Here is a 24,465-nt window from a genome sequence, read left to right as displayed (position 1 = left end):
ATAAGCTTCCCTCTGGTTTTTAGTCCAACATTAATGAGTTTTGGTTCTTCTTGTTTCTATAATTATAAAACTCCAGCACAGGTATTTAAGAGCCAAAGGCCGTGCTTGTGGAAGTAAGGGAAAATCTTTCTAAGTGGATCCTGGGAATCCTCCTTAGAGATCTGAGTGGATGATCAGGCCCAGAGCAACCCTGAGATTCTAGGTGCCCATAGCTTTGGCATCTTCATAGGAGACTCATAGGAGACTCATTATTGTTTACTGGACATCAGGTGCTGTATTGTATAGCATTCCCATTCCACAGGTGAAGAAACAGGCTCAGAGGAATAAGTGACATGCCAAGATCTTTGAGCATATCAGTAGCAGAATTAGGATTAAGACTTTGATAGGTCTAACTCCAAAGCTCTTGCTCTTTTTTTTTTTGAGATGGAGTCTCACTCTGTAGCCAGGCTGGAGTGCAGTGGTGTGACCTCGACTCACTGTAACCTCTGCCTCCCGGGTTCAAGCCATTCTCCTGCCTCAGCCTCCCGAGTAGCTGGGACTACAGGTGCCCACTACCACTTCCAGCCAATTTTTGTATTTTTAATAGAGACAGGGCTTCACTATGTTGGCCAGGATGGTCTCCGTCTCTTGACCTCATGATCCGCCCACCTCGGCCTCCCAAAGTGCTGGGATTACAGGCGTGAGCCACTGCGCCTGGCCTTTGCTCTTAGCTATTGATGTTGTCTTCCTGATCTTCTCTACCAGAAGCTTTCAAACTTTTTGGACTTTAACCTACAATTAGAAATCTGTTTTATGTGTTCATGTATATCTATAACAACATTTATATTTCTAAAACAAACTTTTCATGAAACAGTGTACTCCTACGATGTGAGGCACTCTGATATTTTCTGTTCTAGTCCATCTTTTCCATTTCATTCTATTTGTGGAAAATATATGTTGGTTGGGAGTCACTAAGTTGATTTAATGACCCACTAACAGGCTGTGAGTGGCATTGGAAAAATACTGCTTGTAAGATATGCGAACACACGTTTGAAGTTTGTGCATGTGGAAATGTTTTGGGGTGCTATCTGTTTTACTATCAGTATGTACAAGGAGACTAAGACAGTGCAGACTGCTGATTTGAGAGTACTCTGTAAGGACTGGAAACACTAGAACCCCGAAGAAGCGGCTGGCTAAAGGTGAGGGTAAGCTCTTAATTACACTACTGTTTTTGACTCTCAGACTGAGAATTCCTCACTGTTGCTGGGGGCATTGCTACCTCTAGGATGTTCGTCCTTAAGTCCTGATAATGTCTTTGGGGTTTTAACAAAAGACTGAAAAAATTTTTGTGGGGTTTCAACAGGCTTTAATAGGTACCCTTGCTTGGCAATATAACACAGGATTTTGATCTTTGGGTGTTGGAAGGGACCTTTGAGGTGCTGAGAGGGACAGAGTTTTTTTCCAAAATCTCTGCTGGTGTTTTTCCAGCCTCTGGCTCCATTGCTAGGATGAGATCCTGACCCAAAGTAGAATCTGTGGAAGTGATTCTCATTTCCTCTACAGAAATGAGAGCTCACTATTTGTGAGGCAGCCTGTTCCACTATTGGACTGCTTTAAATGTAGTGGTCAGTGATTATGCTACAATCCTAATCCAATCATGTATTAATTGAGCACCAACTATTTCCTGGGCATGGTATCAAGCACCAGGAGTACAAAAATAAGTAGACCTTGATTTCTGCCATCAATTACTCTTTTCTCCTACTTCTGTACTACCACTTCTCTATTGTGAGTTTGTTTAGTTCATTCATTGGTTCATTCATTCATTCAACAATCATATACTAATTAGCTATGCTGACCGGGTTCAGTGCTAAACCTGAAGAAGTTAGGCCCATCACATCTCCACCCCAAGCCTTCTCTTTTTGAGAATCCCAACCAATTTCTCCATTTCTTCTCAGATCACTTTTATTCAGATCTCTGGCTATCCTTGCCACTGATCTCAGAAACCCTGTATTTATTTGGCCTTGACATTCTTATACTCAGTCTGCAGGCAAAGTGATGGGAATAGATTTCTTTTTAAGGTTTTAGACTGAATATTTTGGCTGAAAAATTTTGGCAGTCTTTTGTATGCAAATGACACTGCAGAGCGTTGTATTTCCCCTACTACGTAGGATATTTTATTCAACTTAGGCACATGCATATTAAAAAGACTTTCAAGTATAAGGAAAAGGGATAGTTTATTCCCTCCAAATTTGACTATGCTTGAAATTGTCTTTATTAATGCAAAGTTCTTTTGTCACCTTGACTTTGGGACACTGTTACCAAACCTTGTGGGAATCAAATTCCAGAAGATTGAATACATGCAGGAAACAATACTTGTTGGTCCCTAGAGTGAATATTTGGTCCATATGAAAATGACCAGGAAGACTATTAGGTGAAAGTTTTTTAATGATTTGTGCTATGTCAGTCTCTTCCCATAAGACATATTGAAAGTTTTAACTTTTCCTTAAGAGGCTTCCATGAAGAGCAAGCATTTGATAATTCATCATTTAACTAAGAAAAACACCACGGTACACTGCTTAAAGGGTTCCTCTTCTATTACTTAAAATGTTTTTATTGTGCAATATTTAAGACATACAAAAACATAAAGAATATGTTTTTTATGTTATTTTATCACATCACCGTGATGAAAATCTGAGACTTCAAGCTGAAGAAACAAAACAGCTGAGCAATCTTTTATTTATGATGAAATTAACTTATTAAAAACATTAAAACCTCTGGATTATTCCTCTTAAGATAATATCTTAGTGGAAAGTTTAGCAGGGAGAGCTATCAATTTTCCTAATGCAAAAGAGCTAATTCCTAGATATTGTATGTTTGGTCCACATTTTTATCCTCTTGGAACTTCTAAAAATTTTTTACAGTTCTCTTTTTTTTAATTGTACTGACAATGACATTGCATATTGCAAACCCACATATGCTATTTATCAGAGGTTATAATTAGAGGACTTTTTTTTTTTTGGAGACAGGGTCTTACTCTGTCACCCAGGCTGGAGTGCAGTGGTGCAGTGATGGTTCACTGCAGCCCTGACCTCCTGGGCTTGACCAATCCTCCCACCTCAGTCTCTCAAAGTGCTGGGATTACAGGCATCATGAACTGCCACACCTGGTCAGAGGATACTTCCATATCGAAAATCAAATATAATAAAATGTCATCATTTGCAAATAACCGTAGAAGATTTTAAAGTTTATTTAGCTTGAACTTTGAGGATTCTAGGTCCTGATTTATTTATCATACTTGTTTTAATCACACCAGGGATAATGATCAAACATTAAATAACTTTTGTTTATAAGATTTCTTAGCAACAGATCATAGTACATGTATCTACTACATGAATATATCAACATTTTTCTGTGCTATTTCAAAGGTTCAGTAATTTTACTTCATAAAGGCATTTAAAAATACTAAACCGATCATCTTAAATATATTACCACTAAACCAATATCCACCTACCGTCTGAATTTGGAGAGAGTATGGCTAATGTTGGATACTAAACATGGTGAGACCCCTCTCATACACTGGCTTCAGAGAGCTGTCACCCATAGAACCAAGGGCTAAAAAGTTATTCATCTTTATGGTGTAATTTTAGTTCAATCTAACAAAACTTTACTGAGCATCTACAATGTGCTGGGCCCTGAGCCAGGTGCTGGGACACAGAGGCGAGCCACTCATGAGTCCCCCCCGAGAGTCTCTTTAGCTGGAGAAGCACTCTTTGTCTAGAGTGTGTGATTTTGCACTTAACCTCTCTAGAGTCTATGGTGTGTGAGATGAACAGTGTAATATTGTTTTGCATAGAGAGGATACTGTAGACGGACCCAATGATGGAACTTAAAGAGTATAATTTTGTTGTGTGTTTGGTAGACTCACTATAATGTAATGTGACTTAAACCTTAGGCATCAATCATTATTTTTGTACTTTAAATATACTTGATGTTTTATTCCTTATGACTATACTATTTAGCTATTTAGATTAAATATTGAAAAATTGATTACAAAGATACTATAATACTTTTCTACATGTGTATACATATATGCATATATGTATGCATGTATGTTAATATATATTTTACTATGGGTGTTGGTAATTATTTTCCCTTTGTGCAGTTGCTATTAGAGTACCTCTGTCTTCTCCTCCTACCCCAGTAGTACCATGATATTGTATTATTAATTGAGCTATAGCAAGTCATAATGACCATTTAAAATCATCTATTAAATAAATGAGGTAAAGGTGTAGTTTTCCTTTCTCTGTTTTTGGGGTTTGTATAACATTGTAAGAGGAATGCAAATACTTTCAATTACACAGTACGTGTGTTTCATGGGATGATTGTTTATATTACAGCTTTTGCATGGGCAAATTGTGCTCGACTTCTTTTTGGCATTATCATCTAGTTAGATTTTTTTAGTGGCTTAAACTTGACTTACCATCTCTGATTACTTTAAATCTTAACTATATCCTGTGTCCTTATAGGACCTGAAAGAGATAGCATTGAACTGAACTCTTTAATTTCCTCTGACTTTCTCAGGAAAGTTGTAAGTCAGTGAATAACAACAAATTTAGGGAAGGTGAGGGAGAGAAGAATGCACCTTTTTTTGTAAGCTGGCATGGTGTATTGTTCTGAAAAGGTGCAGTTAGTCTTCACATATTGTAGAAAATTGACTGGGCGCGGTGGCTCATGCCCGTAATTCCAACACTTTGGGAGGCCAACACAGGTGGATCACTTGAGGCCAGGAGTCTAGACCAGCCTGGCCAACATGGTGAAACCCCATCTCTACTAAAAATACAAAAATTAGCTGGGTGTGGTCGTGCCTGCTTGTAATCCCGGCTATTCAGGTGGCTGAGGCAGGAGAATTGCTTGAACTTGGGAGGCGGAGGTTGCAGTGAGCTGAGATTGTGTCACTGCCCTCCATCCTCCAGCCTGGGTGACAGAGTGAGACCTGTCTCAAAAAAAAAAAAAAAAAAAAAAAAAAAAAAGGAAAAGGAACAGAGAGTACTTGAAAGAAAAATGGGATGGGATAGGGAAGTAGAATTAATTTTCTTGTCATAGTTTTGTAGCTTGATTTCACCTTTTAACAAAGCATTCCCTGGACAATAAAACAAACTCAAATTAAAATATATGTCATACAGAGACACATTGTCAAACTACAGAGAATTCTTAAAGATCATTTGTTATTTGGAATTATTAGCACCAGCTCTACTCCCCCAACCCCTTTTAGACTAGATAACTGAAGTGGACACTAGCAGGCGTATGTGGGGCTGGGGGTGTGTCTCTTTTTTATAAGTTAATTTAGTCAAATGCTATGAAAGGGATTGGATGCTTTAAGAAGAAGGTAAGCATCATGCTCCCTACATTTACCTCTGTTCCAAGGTCTGCTTGTTGAGATCTCTTTGTCTGAGAGCCAGTACATCTTCAAGTTGTAAGGAGATGAATGAACGCCTGAACATGCCTGGTATTCAGTGTCATAATCACAGGAAAGTTAAAGTTATGTAGACACATATTTATGATTTACACAGCCATTACTGTGCTATTGATACCCATTGACAAATGGTAAGCAGCAGAGGACAAATCATTTTAAACTTTACAACACCAATCTAGGAAAATGACCCTGAGACCCTTGTGAAGACCTCTGTATCTGCAGAGAGGGCCAGGTTTCTTCTTTCGGAAGCATGGGCCTGCTCTTCAGGTATGAGTAACTGCTGAATGACAGATGGTTCTGCCAGCCACATTGGGAACCAGGACTGAGGTTGCAAGTCACGCTGTATTTAGGAAGGAACAGCTCCTCTCACAGTGAACATTGCAGCTTTTCACTGAAGAGCAAACGCTAAGCAAAACAAAGGTCAGGCTGCCCAGAGGAGCTAGTGGAGGGGGAGGAAGTGGGGCAAGGGCCTGGCAGTGCTGCCTAGGAACCGAGGGTCCCGTGTGTTCACTCTTCATCTGCTGCCTGAAGAATGCTCTGCCATTTTGCCAGAGGGGGCCACAATGGTGAGGTGAAGGAAAGGAAAAATATCTTCATTGACACATAGTAAGAGCTGTACATTTCCAACCAGTAAGCCACCAAATAGGAGATGCTGTTTGTCATGCTATTGGCTCACACGTGGCAATATGTCCTTCTCCAAAGTCCTTTTGCTTCTTGGTGTTTTGTGGTCTGTTTCTGGCTGAAAGCTTAGTCCTACTTTCTGTATTTTTTTTTGGCTGGGCAGGGTGGCTTATGCCTGTTATCACTACTCAAGCATTTCTCCTGGTACTCCACAAACTAGAAGTGTGTTTGTTTAACCAGAAAATACCCTGAAGGCCTGGAGAAAAAGGAATATCAATTATTTGCTTCTAAGTGTGAATTAGTCCACTTATTGGAATTTCTGGGTTTCTACCTTGATGAGGTAGAGTATGGGACACTGTCACAGAGGACGTGACAGAGATTGTGTTGAGGGGTTTTGGGCGACTAGGGGGAAAATGCGGGCCTTGGCCTCTAGAAGATGGAGAGAAATGGCATTGGATCAGGAGGGACCAGAGGGGTGGAAAAGACGTGAGAATGGAGGGCAGAAAGGCAGGTGGTAGGAAACTAGGAGGAAGGGTGTAGGTACAATCCAGGGCCTCCACTCACGCATATGCAAAGCCTGTGTGTACCAGGCGTATATGGTGGACTTGGCCATAGTGGAATTATACTAGGAGCTTAATTAGCAAAGGAACTCACACCAATGAAACATGGACAGATTCATGCTTCAGATGTCAATATCTTCATTGACACATAGTAAGAGCTGTACATTTCCAATCAGTAAGCCACCAGATAGGAGATGCTGTTTGTCATGCTATTGGCTCACATATGGTAATATGTCCTTCTCCAAAGCCCTTTTGCTTCTTGGTGTTTTGTGGTCTGTTTCTGGCTGAAAGCTTAGTCCTACTTTTTGTATTTTCTTTAAAAGGTATGAATTTGGCTGGGCAGGGTGGCTCATGCCTGTAATCCTAACACTTTGGTGTGCCATAGTGGTCAGATTGATTGAGGTCAAGAATTTGACACCAGTCTGGGCAACATAGTAAGATATTGTCTCTAGAAAAACTTAAAAAAAAAGTAAAAAAAAAAAACAAAACTAGCTAAGCATGATGGCATACACCTGGGTCCCAGCTACTTGGGAGGCTGAGGTAGGAGGATTGCTTGAGCCCAGGAGGTTGAGGCTGCAGTGAGCTATGATTGCACCACTACACTCCAGCCTAGGTAACAGAGTTAGACCCTGTCTCAAAAAAAAAAAAAAAAAAGCATAAATTTCCATTTGATTACAGAATGCCTATTTTACTCATTCACTCTAATAACTGTAGGTTTATTCCATCAGAGGGACAATGTCTGGTTTAATTAAGGCTATCATTAATCAAATAAAATTCTGGGCCTTTTTTGGATTTAACTAACTTTAGGACATCCTGGGCTTTAGGATACAGCCAAAACTATGTTTTTTACAAAGCCATAGTCTCCTGATCTCATCCCGTTTTATGGACAATAACATATTTATAGTTTGTGCCATATATTTACTTGGCTTTTACAAGTCACTGTAATAAGGCATAAATATATGTATATAAAACACTTCACTCTTTAAAGTCACATGCTATAAAATGAGTTTTGTTTTATGTACTCATATCTATATTATATCCTATCCATAGTCTTTTACTGAAGAATACACATAGTTTATAACTAACAAACATTTGACAGGAAAATCAGTATCTTTATGATCTGCATAAACTTTTTAATGCAATTTAAGAAAAAAAATCAGTGCCAAAAATGATACGTCAAAGATAACAGAAGAATCGGAATGTAATGGGTTACAGCAGTTCCCAAAAGACCACATTGTAAGGTTATCTTACTAGAATACGGTCCGTGGTACATTTAATATTCTGTTTTAATTCAGTGGGGCTGTGGTGGAGAGGATTGCAAATAAATGCCACCGTCCACTAACAAAGGGCAGCATTGTGGCTTATTCTGAAAATCCAGTCCTGAACAAGTTGACACACCTAAAACGATCTTGGGAACGCACCTCGAGTTAAAGAAAAACCCAGAAGTCCTTTGGCCCTCCCCTTAATAAGCTCTGCGGCATTCATATGACCCCCAGGTGATGCTCCCATCTTCTTTTGCCCAAGGGGAAGGGTCATGGAGGGAACAGGTGTCTGCTTCCTCATTTGGGGAGAGTGGCCCCACCTTGGGCGGTAGGTCATTTGAAACCGTCATGAAAGGGGTGATGGGGTAAGGCGGTGGGGTGGGGTACCCCGGAGTGTGGTGCAGATCTTCCAGAGCATGCAGTGAATAGGACTGAGCCCCAGCCAGGGAGGTCCCCCAGCTGGAGCCCCTGTGCTGGGCGGTGCTCCCGGACTCGAGCTGGGAGAGGCAACTTGTGCTGGGTGGCAAGGTCTGCAGGGCATCGGCAGACACAGGATCAGGCTGGTTGAGACTGTCAGGCACCGTCTGCTCCCATGAGTCCCTCTGAGGAGAATGGAAAGGCCACTGGGATTATTCGCTAGGAGACACTCTGATGATACATTGTGTGCTGCTGGACTGTGGTTTCGGGGCAGCCTTGGTCCCCTCTCTCTGCTGCCTGAAGCCTGGTTCTCAGGCTGCTCCTCCCTCTGGTGTTTGAACCAGCAGTGAAAGTTTTCCTTCCTTCCTACTCCACAATTAGATTTGCTATAGATACTGAGACTCCTTTTTCCCAGAAGACAACATAAAATGAGTGAAATGTGAGACTAATAAAATGCACATCAATGCAACATTTTACTGTGTGCGATGCACTCTGTCTTGCATTCTTTTTGAGTCTCCCATTAGTCCGGGTCCTAGAATGCCCTTTGCACAGTGGGGAAGGTCAACACTTGGCCCACTCCTCGAAGGAGTAGGCCTTCAACTCCGTGGTGAGCTTTTGAGTGGACTCAGGCGCCCACTCTGCCCTCAGTAAGGCCGGAGGAAAGAGAAAGGAATCCCATAGGTTTGGAACTAGAAAGATTAGGGTTCTTCATGGCTCCTCCTGACTCTGAGCCTGACTTCGCTCATTTGTAAAATGGGAATTCATAAATATATCCTGAGTTGTTGCAAGTATTGAATGAACAAAGGCACATCACATTTCCTGGCATAGAGTAGGTACTTAATAATGTGAATTCTCATTCTCTCCTTTTTGTCTAAAATCCTGTCCTAAGAGATTCACTCTTTTATAGTGGAAACCTTTACAATTCTCTAGGAGTATTAGCATTCTTCAGCTATTTATGAACTCACCTGTTTGGAAGGATTGAGAGAGAACCAGGTTTTTTAGGCTAAAACTGTAGGGAAGGGGAGGCAGCGGACTTGGAAAGAAAGAGGAGCCCTGTGTACCCTCCTTGGGAGATTACGATCCATCTCGTACTGCCTAGCCGTGTCTGGGGTGCAGCTTCAATGCTCTTTCCTTACGGGCTGCTGGAATGATGATGACTGGCACTAACAGGGCGGGGGAACATCAGGCGAATATCAGTAGAGCATTAACAAAATGGATATAAATCCTGCTGTACAGTCCTCCCGGTTCCAAGCCCAGCGCAGACGCTCCTGGCTGTCATGGTTAACAGGGATCCTTGACCAAAGCTCCCTCGGAGGGTGTCCTGGCATCTCCAGGCAGCTGCAAAGCAGCCTCAGGGGTCTCCAGGGTGGGCCAGACCTGGCTTCAAGCCGGAAGCCAAGCACAGGGGCTGGGCCAGATGGTGAGCCTGCCCTTCTTTTACTCCCTCCCACTAAGTCAGGTCCCTGCATACTCACAAATACCAAGTGATTGGGGTCTCCAGGGAAGGGCGGCGGCAGGAGCGGAGGCAGAGGCGAGGCGCCGAACAGGGAGCCCGCGTTGGGCGTCAGCGCCGGAGGCCGGTAGTCTCCGTAGGGCTCCGGGGAGAAGTAGGGCTCCAGGAGGGCCGCGTGGCTCTGCCCTGCGGAGGACTCACAGGGAAACGGCTTCCCCACGCTGGAGGTGTAGACGTCATTTGAAAACTGTTTACTGTTGTGGAAGTCTGAGTCAGATAAGAAAGATCTTCTGACACTGTAGTAACCTGACGTGACTGGAGAACCTGTTGCCAAATGAAAAATACATGGGCAGAAAGTTCCTCCCAGGACGGTCAAGGCCTCCGTGGCAGCTGAGTCTCTGCCTGGGAAACTATGTGACTAACGCGTGCCTGACTCCAACGCTAACATGGAAATAGACAAATATCTTGAAAAGCACGAATTATTCCTGCATTAGCCCAAATAACTAATATGTTTTAAAAGTTCAGTCTGCCTTTAGGGATGAGTTCATTTTAGACAGCGCAGTATCTGTTCATTGACTCATATTTACTGAGTACTTTCCATGAGCCCGGCGCTGTGCTGGGAAGAGGTAAATGAAAGAATCTCTTGGCATTCACATTTTAAGGAAGGAAGCATCTTTTCCGCAACATTGGAGCTACCTCTCCCTGTATATAGAACTGTTAACAAGACTGCTCCTGGGCTGTTACCTGTGATCACTATCTCTGGGTAAGGAAACACATATAACCGCACCTCAAATCAGAGGCAGGCTGAACTCTGTCTTCTAATTCTTCGCATATTGACCTTACACTGGGTCGCACGCCTGGCAGACATCAATAAATGACTTGCTTTAGGATTAGATGGCTACACAGAAGCCAATGTTAGAGGCCTGTGGTTTTAAGGCTTTGAGGAGTTTCATGTTATTTGCTGCCCTCTTGTGGTCTCACGGAATCCTTCACTCAGCTCACCAGGGCCCTGCAAGTTTAGGAAGACAATGCCTGGCACAGAAGGTTTCCCTTGGTGGAGAGAGGGAGGGACAGCTGAAACTGATAAGAGCCTCATTTAAGATAAGCCCAGTGAAATGGTTTCCAAAGAAAAAGATGTGTTTGCTCAACATTTTCTGACCCCGTAGCTCAGTTGTAGCAGAAAACACATGATCATTCACAACATGTTTGAGGGCGTAGACTTGAGGTCTATAAAGCTGATGGTTTAATGTTCTGGCTGGCCGTGGGTGTGATCTAGTGCCAAGACCAACACCCTTAGGTCACGGGTCACGAAAAGGCTGAGCTGGGGAGAAGATGCAAGTGCCTGTCTTCCTTACCTCCCGCCAACCACAGCAGACTGCTTCTGAGCTTCTGACTCTATAGACAGAATTCCAGCCTATTCCACAGGACCTGGCACTTTGTATTATGCTCGTTCCTCTTTCACCTGAGTCACAGTGGTCTTTCCAGTCAACCTGCGAGCCCCACGGTGGCAGAACTCAGGCCTTATACATTTTCTTTAAACCCAGTAGTATAACATTGTGTTCAATAATGGCATGTGAATTTACTCACCCAGAAGAAATCAAAATTCCTCATCAAAGCCTATAGCATGATCCTACTCACTTCACTTTCATCTCACATTCTAGAACTTCTAACCTGCTCATGCATTTGAAAGCTGCAGTTAGGGTTTTCATTATAAGCGTACTTCCTTGGGAAAAAATCTGTGCAACTGAACCTTAATATAAAGAAATAAGGTTTTGTTTCATACAATGAATTTATATTTATGAGAGTGGTTATGGTTGAGAATATGTAAATAAGGTTTTCAGGCTCTCATGTCTATACTCCCAATTTCCAAATCAAAACCACGAAGGAAAAAAACCTCTGCTCTCTTAGCATGCTTGCTCTTTCCTTCCTTCCTGTCTTCTTTCCTTTCTGTCTTCCTTCCTTCCTTTCTGCCTCCCTTCCTTCCTTCCTTCCTTCCCTCATTCCTTTCTGTCTTTTGATGGAGTCTTGCTGTGTTGCCCAGGCTGGAGTGCAAAGACATGATCTGGGCTCACTGCAATCTCCGCCTCCCAGGTTCAAGTGATTCTCCTGTCTCAGCCTCCTGAGTAGCTGGGACTACAGGCACAGGCCACCATGCCCGGCTAATATTTGTATTTTTAATAGAGACGGGTTTCACCATGTTGGCCAGGCTGGTCTCGAACTCCTGACCTCAGGCGATTCACATTTCTCGGCCTTCAAAAGTGCTAGGATTATAGGCATGAGCCACCACTCCTGGCCCTTAGCATGTATTTTCTCCATACAAAGATAAAGAATAATTTTTAGATAAAGAGAAGCTACAGAAATTTTTTTTCTGTAGAAGACAGGAGATGCAATCAAATTTCAATGACAGTATATATGATTGGGAAACAACATACAGACATTTAAATATTTGGGATCCTCTATTGCTCTTATTCCTTTCCTTTACCCAGCTCTGAAGATGATAAAACTATTAGGAACTGTAACACTTCTAAGTTAGACTAGATGAGTTTGTCTTTGCCTGTGTGGGTGTGTTTATATGAGAATGTCCAACACTATTATTAGGAATTCCCCTTTTACATCCCCACAGGAGTATTTAATGAGACATAGGCATTGAAATCAATTCAAAATGCTGAAGCAAGTGCCTGCCTATGGAGAGCATCCAGCCCCCCCAGCATCCCCCGCTGCCCTGTTCTCAGGCTGCTTTCCTCTTTCTGTTTGGAAGCAGATGCCTCATCTATCAGATCATGGTCTCAGAACTTTAAACATTTTAAAACTGTATTGAGGGCATAATTTCTATTGCCTTTGGCCAAAATGCTTGGAATCAAAAGGCTGCTTTCAAGACAAAATGAATTTTAAATTCAGAAATGACTGAATGAGTTCTATTCTTCGCTGATTTTGTATTTTAGACATAAACTTTTTAAAGGAGCAGAGTTTTGGAAGTGATGTAAGGTCATTATAAAAGCATGAAAGCCCAGCAGCTTGATTTAAATTCCAAAGAGAATAATTGCTTATTGAATTAAAGTACTCACCTGGCATCTGCACAAATGGAGACTGAGAGGAACTGACGCTGCCCTGGAAGGTAAACAGAATTCAAGTGTTTTCGTTAGTTGTAAGTTTGATTTTAATAAAAGTTAGGAATACACCTTATAAGCTTGGTTTTATGATATCCAGAAATATTGCTTGGAAAGTTGGATTGATCCTCAGGTCAACTGAGGATAAGAATTAAAGTACCATAGAACAAAGTCCTTTTACAAGGGTCAAAGAGAAATCACACTTTTAAATTTTGATAAACATCCCAGAAAACACTGTCTGCATGAAATGGAATAATTTATCCTTCATTTTCCACTGTTCCAGTTAACATGCCCTCATCAAATATATATTAAGTAACTATATATATGCATATACAGTAGCCTGAGGATTAGGTTCCAAGACTCCCCAGTGGGTTACTAAAACTGAGCGTAGTACCACACCTGATTGTCATCAGTCCCAGAACACGTTTCTGTTCTTGTCCTCCACCCACAAACTCAATGCCTTTTCCATCTCACCTAAGAATTTGTCATGCACTGTGGCCACAGTTTTGCAGTTCAAGGTACAACAGCAAAACTAGCATAAATTTCTTTTTCCTTCTTCACAATTTCACAGACAAAAGATTTATTCTTACTCCACCAATGTCTGACCTCTGCATACATTTTTTTTCTTTCCTTATTAAGTTGAGAACCTTTACTTTTTCATCTAGAGGTAGTACTTTCCGGCTTCTCTCTGACATATCCAAATTGCCAGCATCACTACTCCTGTGCTTTAGGGCCATTATGAAATAAAATAAGGATGACTTGAACACGAGCACGGTCATACAGTGACAGGTAATCCGATCGATGAGTCAGCTACTGAGACACTAACAGGCAGGTGGTGTAGACAGTGTGGATCAGCTGGACAAAGGTAGGATTCAGGTCCCAGGCAGCACAGAGTGGGACTGAATGAAATTTCATCGTGCCACTCAGAAAGGCGTGCCATTTAAGAATTTGGGAATTGTTTATTTCTGGAATTTTGCATTTAATATGTTCAGACTGCAGTTAACCATGAGTAGTTGAAACCTCAGAAAGGGAAACCGTGGTTAAGAGGCACCTCCTGTATGCGTGTATGTGCGCACCTATATGCACTTAGTGTTGGCTTCAGCACTGAAGGGCCACTTTTTACTGTCTGACTCCACGTTGAGGAAGAAGCTCCACCAAGTGTAGGGACCTTGACTGTGATGTGTCCTCAGTGCCTAGAACAAGGTGTAGTTCATAATAGACGTAAGAAAAATATGTGGAATGAAGGCACAATCTTCAAAGAACCCACAGGCTAGAGAGCAGGGGAGGCTGGGGAATGTGGTTGGTTGACTCTTTCTTTCTTTCTTTCTCCTTCCTTCTTTCTTTCTTTCTCTTTCTTTCTTTCTTTCTTTCTTTCTTTCTTTCTTTCTTTCTTTCTTTCTTTTCTTTTCTTTTCTTTCCTTCTTTCTTTTTCTTTCTTTTTTCTTTTTTGATGGAGACTCACTCTGTTGCCCAGGCTGGAGTGCAGTGGCATGATCTTGGCTCACTGCAACCTCTGCTTCATGGGTTCAAGCGATTCTCCTGTCTTAGTCTCCTGAGTAGCTGGAATTATAGGCTCCCGCCACCATATGCAGCTAATTTTTGCATTTTCAGTAGAGATGGGTTTCAACATGTTGGCTAGGCTGGTCTCGAACTCCTCACCTCAGGTGATCTACCCATTTTGGCATCCCATACTGCTGGGATTTCAGGCATGAGCCACCAAAAGGTGTATTGATACCTTAATCCCTGGTACCTGTGAATGTAACAGTATTTACTAATAGGACTGTTAACGATGTAACTACTTAAAATAAGGTGAGGTCATACTAAATTAGGGTGGGTCCTAAATCTTGTGTGACCAATTTTCTTATAGGAAGAGGAGAAGGATGTCCTTATAGGAAGCGGAGAAGGATGCAGAAAGGCACAGATGCAGACAGGACAAGGTCATGTGAAGACAAAGCCAGCAGTTTGAGTGATACAACTTTAAGCCAAGGAACACTGAGGATTGCTGGCCATAATTGCCGGCCACAATTGCCAGAAGATGCAAGGAAGGATTCTCCCCAGGGACTCCAGAGGGAGCATGGTCCTGCTGACGGCTTGACTTCAGACTTCTAGCCTCTAGAACTATGAGATGATACATTTCTGTTGCTTTAAGTCATCTCATTTGTGGTAACTTGTTACTGCAGCCCTAGGAAACCAACACAGGGGTGACTGATGACAAAACAGAATATTTCATGTAGTGTGAAAAGTGGCAGGATCAGGGAAAGATGGGGTGATGCAAGCACCTAAGCAGGTGTTAGGGATGGGGTGGGGGACGCAACTTGCATGATGCAATGCCTAAGCTGACTTCTGAAGGAAGAGTATCTAGACATGTAGAGTCTTAACATACACAAATGCAAAACATGGCTCCAGGATGCTCTGGAGCAAAGTTAAGTGGAGAGGATGTAGCTTCTATGGAAGTTAAGAATTCTCAACATCAAGTTCATTGAATCTGAGCTCTTTTGCAGCGACTCTCACAATTCTATAGACCTCAAGAGCTGGAAGAAATTTTATACTGTCTCATTCAACGCTTAAATTCTTTCCATATTACTAACATCAGGTGCATCTAATATCCAGTGACAGAGAGCCTAGCCTCTGAGGAAACCCATTTCTTCCTTAGGAACCTCTACCAATTACAAAGTTGACTGAAAAGAATCACTTTCCTAGTTCTAATCCCTTTGGTCCTTATAGAATAAGTTTAACCCTTCTTACATACACAGCCCTTCAAATATTTGAAGACAAGCCTATGACAAATACCATAGACTTGGTGGCTTAAACAACAAAAATTTATTTCTCACAGTTCAGGAGACTTGAAGTCTGAGATCATGGTGTGGTTCTTAGTGAAGGCCCTCTTTCTGGTTTGCAGAGAGCTGGCTTCTCACTGTGTCTTCACATCACACACATACACACACACACACACACACACACACACACAAGGCAGGGAGAAGGGGAGAGAGACAGAGAGAGAGGGATCATCTCTCTGGTGTCCCTTCTTATAAGGACACTAATCCCATTAGCGAGAGCTCCATCTGCAAGATCTAATTACCTCCCAAAGGCCCCTCCTCCAAATGCCATCACATTGGGGATTAGCACCTCAACATTTGAATTTTAGGGGAATGCAAACTTGCAATCGCAATCTGTAGCATCAACCTTGAATTCCATCTTCTCCAGGCAAAATATCCTCCAACAACTCAGAAGCAGCATGGTAATTAGGAGTAAAACCTCTGGAACCAGAGTGACTACGTTTGAATCCCAGCCCTACCTCTCATTAGCTGTGGGATCTTGGGCACATGAAGATTAAATGAGATCATTATATCAAACACTTAGAATAGTGTCTGCCACAGAGTAAACAGCATACATGCCTTAGCTATTATTATCATTACGCATTTTTTGGTTCCTTCAAATCTGTGGTATATTTCTCCAAATGTTTTGATTTATGGGTTTTCCTGTTTAATACTTTAATACTTTTTTTTTTTTTTTTTTTTTGTGAACACAGTAAACAGGAGGGCAGGAGCTGAAGGAGAAGACTTGGGATAGAGATGAGGAAAGAGAGGCGTCTGCACACAGGGCAGTTTCAGGCAGTAGCTCAGGGTCATTGTACTTAGGTTCATGTGAGCAGAAGGAAGTTTTCATGTAGAGAAGAAAACTGTTTCCATGAATATCATTTCAATTGAAAACACTTCAGTGAATTATTTTGGAAGCGCTTCAGTTTCTTTCTTCTTTTTTTTTTTTTAAGAGAGAGAATAGGAAGGAGGAAAAAGGAAGAGAAAGAGAGAGAGAGAATGGGGAGGAGGGAAAAGGAAAAGAAAGAGGGAGAGAGAATGGGAGTATTGCTTTCTTGCCCAGGCTAGAATGCAATCCAGTAATGGGTATTGAAAAGCTCTTTTATACTGATAATTATACTTAATAATATAGTCAGGAAGGAATAAGGGAAGAAGATAACAAACAAACAGCCAACCAATATTTAATTTAAACCTATGAAATGCTATGCGATTACTGAGGAGTGATTTACTTCCAATTATATAGTCACCTTTGGAATAGCTGTGAGGTGGTAATGTATGTTTTATGTATTTGAAGTGGAGAGTTCTATAAATGTTTATTAAGTTTACTTGTTCCGGGTCTGAGTTCAAGTTCTGAATATCCTTGTTAATTTTCTATCTCGTTGATCTATAGAATCGTTAGCTCTTCTTGTTACATTGATCCTTTTGCCATTATGTAATGTCATTCCTCACCTCTTTTGATCTTTGTTGCTTTAAAGTCTAGTTTATCAGAGGCGAGAATTGCATCTCCTGCTTTTTGTTTATTAGTTTATTTTTACTCTCTGTTTGATTGGTAAATCTTCCTCCTTCTCTCTGAGTCTTTGTGTATTGTTGCATGTAAGATGGGCCCGGATGCAGCATACCGATGGGTTTTGGCTTTTTATCCAATTAAAATATATATAGGTTTAATACCGGCGTTTGATGTTAGCTGGCTGTTTTGCCCATTAGTTGATGTAAATTTTTTATTGTGTTAAAGTTCTTTGCTTTTTGATATATTTTTGGAAAGGCTGATATTGGTTGTTCCTTTATATGTATAGTGCTTCTTTCAGAAGCTCTTGTAAAGCAGGCCTGGTGGTGGTGAACTCTCTAAGTACTTGTTTGTTCGCAAAAGATTTAATTTTTCCTTCGCTCATAAAGTTTAGTTTGGCTGGATAGGAAATTCTGGGTTGAAAGTTCTTTTCTTTAAGGATGTTAAATATTGGTCCCCACTCTTTTCTGGCTTGTAGGGTTTCTGCTGAGAGATCTGCTGTAAGTCTGATAGGTTTCCCTTTATGGGTAACCTGACCTTTCTCTCTGGCTGCCCTTAGTATTTTCTCCTTCATTTCAACCCTAATAAATCTGGCGATTATGTGCCTTGGGGTTGGTCTTCTTGAAGAATATCTTTGTGGTGTTCTCTGTATTACCTGGAGTTGAATATTACCCTGCCTTGCCAGGTTGGGAAAATTTTCCTGAATGATATCCTGAAGAGTATTTTCCAACTTGGATTCATTCTCTTCATCACATTCAGGTACACCTATCAAACGTAAATTAGGTCTTTTCACATAGTCCCATATTTCCTGGAGACTTTGCTCATTCCTTTTCATCCTTTTTTCTGCATTCTTGTCTTCTTGTTTCATTTCACTGAGCTGGTCCTCGACTTCTGATATCCTTCCTTCTGCTTGATCAATTCGACTGTTTAAACTTGTGCATGCTTCGTGAAGTTCTCGTGTTGTGTTTTTCAGCTCCATCAATTCACTTATATTCTTCTCTAAATTGTCCATTCTCGTTAACAGTTCGTCAAACCTTTTTTCAAGGTTCTTAGTTTCTTTGCATTGGGTTAGAACAAGTTCTTTTAATTCACAGAAGTTTCTTATCACCCACGTTTTGAAACCTGCTTCTGTTATTGGAACACACGTGTAATCTATTAAGCCTTGTTCCGTTACTGATGAGGAATTGCAATCCCCTGTAGAGGGAGAGGCATTCTGATTTTGAGTATTCTCTACCTTTTTACGCTGGTTTCTTCCCTTCATTATATATTTGTCCGTCTGTCGTCTTTATAATTACCGGCTTTCTAACTGGGTCTCTGACGTCCAACTTGTTGATTCCCTGCGCCGAGATCTGAGCAATCCACTGAACCGGCCAAAACAGTGGTGTTAAGATTGATGGTGCTTTTCTGCCCGGGAATCTCCGGACTCTGCACCAAGAACTGGCGTGCTAAGGCACCAGCAAAACCGCCACGCCGGCCACAAGAGTCGCCCTGGCAACCCGTGGGGCTCCTCCACTGGGAATCTCCTGGTCCGTGAGCAACTAATATTCGTCTGAAAGTGTGGCGTCCTCTCGTTCTTTGCGCTTTCACTGGGAGGTACGTGCCCGAGCTGCTAATCATCAGCCATCTTGGATCTCTCTCCAATACTTTAATACTTTTAAGTGGCAGAAGGGAACTCTTGGTCATGTAATGGTCTCTTTCTACGAGAAGGAAAGGGGCAGTGATTAAACCACAGAAGCACTTGTGTTTGGCCACATAGTCTCATGTTGGAGGTGCCCCTGTTACCCAGTGTTACCCTCCCGTTTCTAGCTCTGTGGTATGGCTGGGTCTTTCCTTGCCAATGCATATACCTTTTAGCTTCAGCCTCAGCCTCGTTCCAGGGTACTTAGGATGTGGCAGGGGGTGGTAGCTGTCCTGGGTGCTGCCTACGGAGATGCCCCATTGTTCTCCCACTTCTCTTCCTGCCTGCTTTCCTTAAACTGCTCTGGCCAAGGCTGGGGTCAGGATCAAGGCCCCTGTGAGACACAGCACACCTACCCAATCTGATGAGCATCAGCATCATTACCCTGTTTGCCCTCAGCATGTTAGCCATTTATTCATCAGCTGTAATGACTCTGCCTCCTGCCTCTGCCCCAGGCAGGGAGAGAGCCCAGTCTATGACATTGTGGCTGACACAGCCCCCTTCACCTTTTGACATCTCTGCTTTAAAAGTTTTTCTGTCTTTCTCCTCCACTGCCAGCAATCTTCAGCATCTTCTACGATGTCTCCTCCATCTTCTGCTCAGGCTTAATTATTACTGTGGAACTGACAGTATCGTCTCCTCAGCCTAATTTTTATACCTGAAGACTCTACAAAGATTTCACAATTAAAAGTCTAGCTGATTTTATTTATTATTTGATGAAGCTTTTTGTACTTTTGCCTCCTATATGATTTTGTCCTCTACCTGCCATGGAAATGGCATGCTCTATTTTCATTCTTTATGATTATCCTCACAATTTTATCATGCATATTTAAAAAAACCTACAAACAATGTCTTAAACCTACAATTGATGGATAAGAATTGTCCCTCTTCTAATTTATGTGTGTGCTATTCTCTTTTCTTTAGCTTGTTTCTTGTTAATAAGATGTCGGAAATTACACACACATATCATCATTTAATTAAGTCATTCTGTATTAGATTTACAAATTTGAATTAAGATTCAAATGTCTACCATTTTCTTTGCTTACTTTTTCCCCAAGCTTTCTTTCTAGGTTCATTTCCTTCTTCTGAAGTAATTTTCTGGAAAATTCCTTAAGTGTCAGTGGTGTTGAGAGCAAACTGTTTCAGTTTCTATTTATCTGAAAATATTTCTTTTGACCTTGTACTTGAAAGATAATGTTGTTGGATTTACCATTTTAATTTTATAGTTTTTTTTCTTAGCACTTTGAAGACATCATTTCACTGTCTTTTGGCTTCCAGGACTGCTGTTGAGGTGTCTGCTTTGGTGTTACAGTTGTTCTTTGTGACGATCTTTTCTTTATTTCTGACTGTTTCCAAAATACTCCATTGGAGGTTCTTCAAGTTCACCTCACTTTATCTAGAGGTAGATTTCTTTTTATTTCTCTTGCTTGATGTAGGATAGGCTTCATGTATCTAGGGATTCATGTCTTTCATAAATTGTGAAAAAAACGGCACCCATCATCTCTTCAAATGTTGTCTTGTCTTTATTATGACTGTTCTGTCCTCCTTGGACTCTGTTTAGATATACGTTAGACATTTTGCTATTATCCTTAAAATCTCTTAACCTCTATTTTCTCTGTGTCCATAATTCTTTGTTCTATGTTTTGGTAGAGATTGGCATAGGTTTCTTCAGATGTGTTTTCAGTTCACTAATTCTTTTTTCAACTATAGTTAATTTGTTGTTTAACTCACACATTGAATTTTTATATTTTTTCATTTCTATAAATTCCATTTGATTTTTGAATCTATTTGGTAATTTTTGATAGCCTCTTGTTGAGTGCTCGTTATGTATTAAGTATTATGTATTTTGTATTCAATAATCCTAATATATGAAAGTTCCAGGAATTTAAATTTATTGTCTATTATGCAGACTTGTTCATAGTGGTTTGTTTTCTTATGCATGGGTGATCTTTGATTGAAACTCACATTTTGTTGACCTTAATCTGTGAAGATTTGGGGTCCTGAATTGAGGCTGCTTTCCTCCAAAAGATTTGTGTTTATATCTATGGGAAGCCAGTTGCCTTCCAGGTTGCCCACATTCATCCTGGAGTACAAGGTTCAGCTTCCCAACCTTGGTAGCAGGTCAAGAGCCATGTAAAGCCAATTGGACACCTGTCCTCAGGAAACCTGCCTTTTTGGCATGATCACCTTCTCATCATTCAATGCTTTACTTTCTGCTCAAACCCTTTTTCAATCTCTCATGCTAACTCCTGACCCTACCCCTAGCTTTGGAGATTTCTCTTACTTTCTGCTAGCTCAACAACTCACTAAAATTTGTATTATGCAAGATCCAGTTCTGTTGTGGGAGAGCTCTTCTCACCCCCATACCATAATTGAATCTGTAAATATTGAGTCTAGATGTAGATACCTTCTTGGTTTTAATACAGCAGAGATTTAAATTATAACAGAAGTAATTTATAAGCACTTGTTTATAGTAATTTCATAAACACATTGGTAGGCATTGCTTTGGCCAACTGTATTATATGTAGCATCTCATTTAATTCTTGAGACCAACCCAGAATATAAGTAATATTATTCTCATCTTGCCAATGAGGGAACCGAAGCATAGAGAGAATAACCTAATTTACCTTCTAGGAGAGGATTGGTTGTGGTGGTGGTGATAGTGGATGGAATTAGACAAGGGCCTTTCTGATATCAGAGACCATTTCTTAACCACCACAACAGTCTGCTTTGCAAGCTTTTTATTAACTCAGCAATTAAAAATTGAAAAGCATCCTCATTTAAAAAAATTTAGTGTAATGGAGACTTAGGAACATCCAGAGTGATCATATAATTATATAAAAGCTCACAAAGAGGATCAGGTGGGATACTTCCCTGTGTCTCTCTGTCTCTCTCTCTCTCACATAGACACACACACACACACATAGACACATACACATCCTTAATCCTTTGAGTGACATTCTACTTTTGAGGGTCAGCTTTATTGAGATATAATTTACATATAATAAAATTCACAAAATTTCAGGGTACAATTTGATGAATTTTAGCAAAATTTGATGACCTCCCACCACAATCATGATGTAAAACCTCTCATCAGACTAGTCAGTTTATAGCTATAATTAGTGCTGCCCTCTCTGTGGTGACCTGGGAAATATTTTGATAGATAAACACAAAAGTCAATGACAATGGACCTGTACAGTTCGTATCACAGACCCTAGACGACTCCTAAAGGGCCTCCATGGGGCTGGGAAGGATGCCACTGGGAAGATGTCAGAACTGCCACTTGCTTCTCCATCCCATTTACAGATTTCACGGGTCGGGAGAGAATGGCCTAAACCAGGGTCCTTCAGCATGCACACTTAATGTCATTTCCAATGTGAAGGGAAATCTTACATTTCTTTCTTGGTTCAGTATATTGTATTCACACAGTTGCCTCTTATCCTGCAAATCCTCCAGAAGTAGTATTGAAATTAATATTGAAGAGCCCATAATTTTTGACCAAGTGAGATGGTATATAATTTTTATTTTGCATACTGCAAACAACAGGATCCTGCAATGCCAGCTAGCCAAATTTAGAGGTTTATATTTGAATGAAATTTGCCAGCCTGCAACTTCCTGCAGCTAACACGGCAGCCTCACAGCTGCCCCCAAAGCCCCTCCATGAAAATGAGTTAATTTGAACTAATAGGTCACCAAGGTAGTAAAGTGATAAGATTAGGAGTTTCCCTTGAGTACATTTATAGTCATTTTATGATCCTATAATAACAATTTTAGGTGCTAACCTAGTTGAAGGACATATTGAAATGTTCTAAGGAAATGATCTCTGACTAGCATGACATGTTTCATACTGCTGTATAATTTTATTTCCTAATTCAAACTAAGAGATAAAATTTAGTTTAGAAAATGTCTCTTCAAACTTGAAGATATTGCTACTAATGCTTAAGTAATAATGATCATAGCCACTTGTGAATAGGTGATATCTCTCTTTGAGGCATTCATAGTATTTTATAGGTTTAAATTTTCATCGTCATCATTTCTGTGACTGTGAGGCAGGTGGAGCTGATGATATTAGACACGTGGACACCGTATTTTAATGTCTACATTTAGGCCCACCATAGGTCATATGATTTTCCTCCAACTTTGAAATTAAAGGAAAAGTAATGCCAGATGGTTAACACAGTTAGCCTTTAAATGGATACTAGTGTTTGTGTGAAATGTGAAGACAAAAAAGCTGAAGAGAAGCTGGAGGAAGATGCAGGAGCCAGGTTATAAAGATGTTAGGTTGGAACATCTTCCTCTCCCCAGGGAAAAAATGGGTGTAGAGAATTAAACACCTTAGTTAATAGGAAACGTATATAGTAGAACCAGGAGCATTTTGCTTGCTGTGAAATCTCGTGCGTTGGCTAAATTATCCCAAACATATTATTATGATTTTTTTTTTGAGATGGAGTTTCGCTCTTGTTACCCAGGCTGGAGTGCAATGGCGCGATCTCGGCTCACCGCAACCTCCGCCTCTTGGGTTCAGGCAGTTCTCCTGCCTCAGCCTCCTGAGTAGCTGGGATTACAGGCATGCGCCACCATGCCCAGCTAATTTTTTATATTTTTAGTAGAGACGGAGTTTCACCATGTTGACCAGGATGGTCTCGATCTCCTGACCTCGTGATCCACCTGCCTTGGCCTCCCAAAGTGCTGGGATTACAGGCGTGAGCCACCGCGCCCGGCCCCCAAAACATATTATTATAAACCTTGTTACTTTTGCAAAGTTTGAAGCAGGTTTTGATTTATAGGCCACTTATATAGTTAATCATAAGAAAAATACTCTATAATGAATATAAACTACAGTTATAAGCATCCACTATGCATCAGAAAAGGGGAAAGTCAATGCGTGGAGGATTTGAATTGGGTGCTGAAAGCTGAGAGGATGCAGAGAGGAGAAAGGAAGCTCCCAGGAAGGAGGAATTTTGTGAATCAAACACCAGGTGGGAAAACACAGCTCTTCTTCAGGGAATAATAAGCAAATTGGCTTGTCTGGAGCAGAAGTTTCATTTCATTCATTCTATTAAAATGTATTTTGTGCCTACTCTGCACCAGGACTGTGGTAGTTTCCAGAAATGCAAAGAGGAGTAAGACATAGATCGTATTCTTGAGAGCACACAGTTTCATAGCAAAAACAGCTGCATAAGTATATGTGTAATTAATGCAATAATAGAAATAAGGGTTGAAGTTGAGAAGACTAGCATTTCCTGGTGCCTACTTCCCGCCAGACTCTGTGCCAGGCACTTTACATATGCTAGTGTGTCTATGTGATCATCTTTAGCGACAACTAATATCTAGGTGCTTTATGTACTCTGCAGAGTGTGAGATGATTTCCATGCATTATTTCATTAGATTACCACCATTAACCAATGAGATAGATTGTTGTAAGTTATAATCCCTAGTTTATTGGTTGGAAACTTAATAGACTTTTCTGAAGGACTTGTCCAAGGTTCCAAAGCTGCCAAGTGACATAGCCTGAATTGTCAATTAGCCTGATTTAGTGCAGGTATGGGGGTGGGGGCAGGGACGAAGGTTGTGGGGGGTGATTTACTGTTTTGA

The 24,465-nt window shown here is 41.0% G+C and overlaps 1 protein-coding gene across 1 annotated transcript in view; it reads right to left on the bottom strand.

Moving 5' to 3' along the window:
• Positions 1-7,749: 7,749 nt before the first annotated feature.
• POU2AF2 (POU class 2 homeobox associating factor 2) overlaps positions 7,750-24,465 on the bottom strand; it is a 44,184-nt gene continuing 27,468 nt past the window's right edge. Inside the window, exons 3-5 of the mRNA XM_012470586.2 lie at positions 12,831-12,873; positions 9,788-10,089; positions 7,750-8,497 (exon numbers count right to left, since the gene is read on the bottom strand). Of these exons, the coding sequence (XP_012326009.2) occupies positions 8,096-8,497; positions 9,788-10,089; positions 12,831-12,873 (747 nt within the window). The 3' untranslated portion in view covers positions 7,750-8,095. The remainder of the gene's footprint in view (positions 8,498-9,787; positions 10,090-12,830; positions 12,874-24,465) is intronic.

The sequence above is a fragment of the Aotus nancymaae genome, unplaced genomic scaffold (genome assembly GCF_030222135.1).
Source record: "Aotus nancymaae isolate 86718 unplaced genomic scaffold, 86718_ANA_hifiasm-v0.15.2.pri h1tg000012l, whole genome shotgun sequence".
NCBI lineage: Eukaryota > Metazoa > Chordata > Mammalia > Primates > Aotidae > Aotus > Aotus nancymaae.
This window is presented reverse-complemented; position numbering and strand designations above follow the sequence as displayed.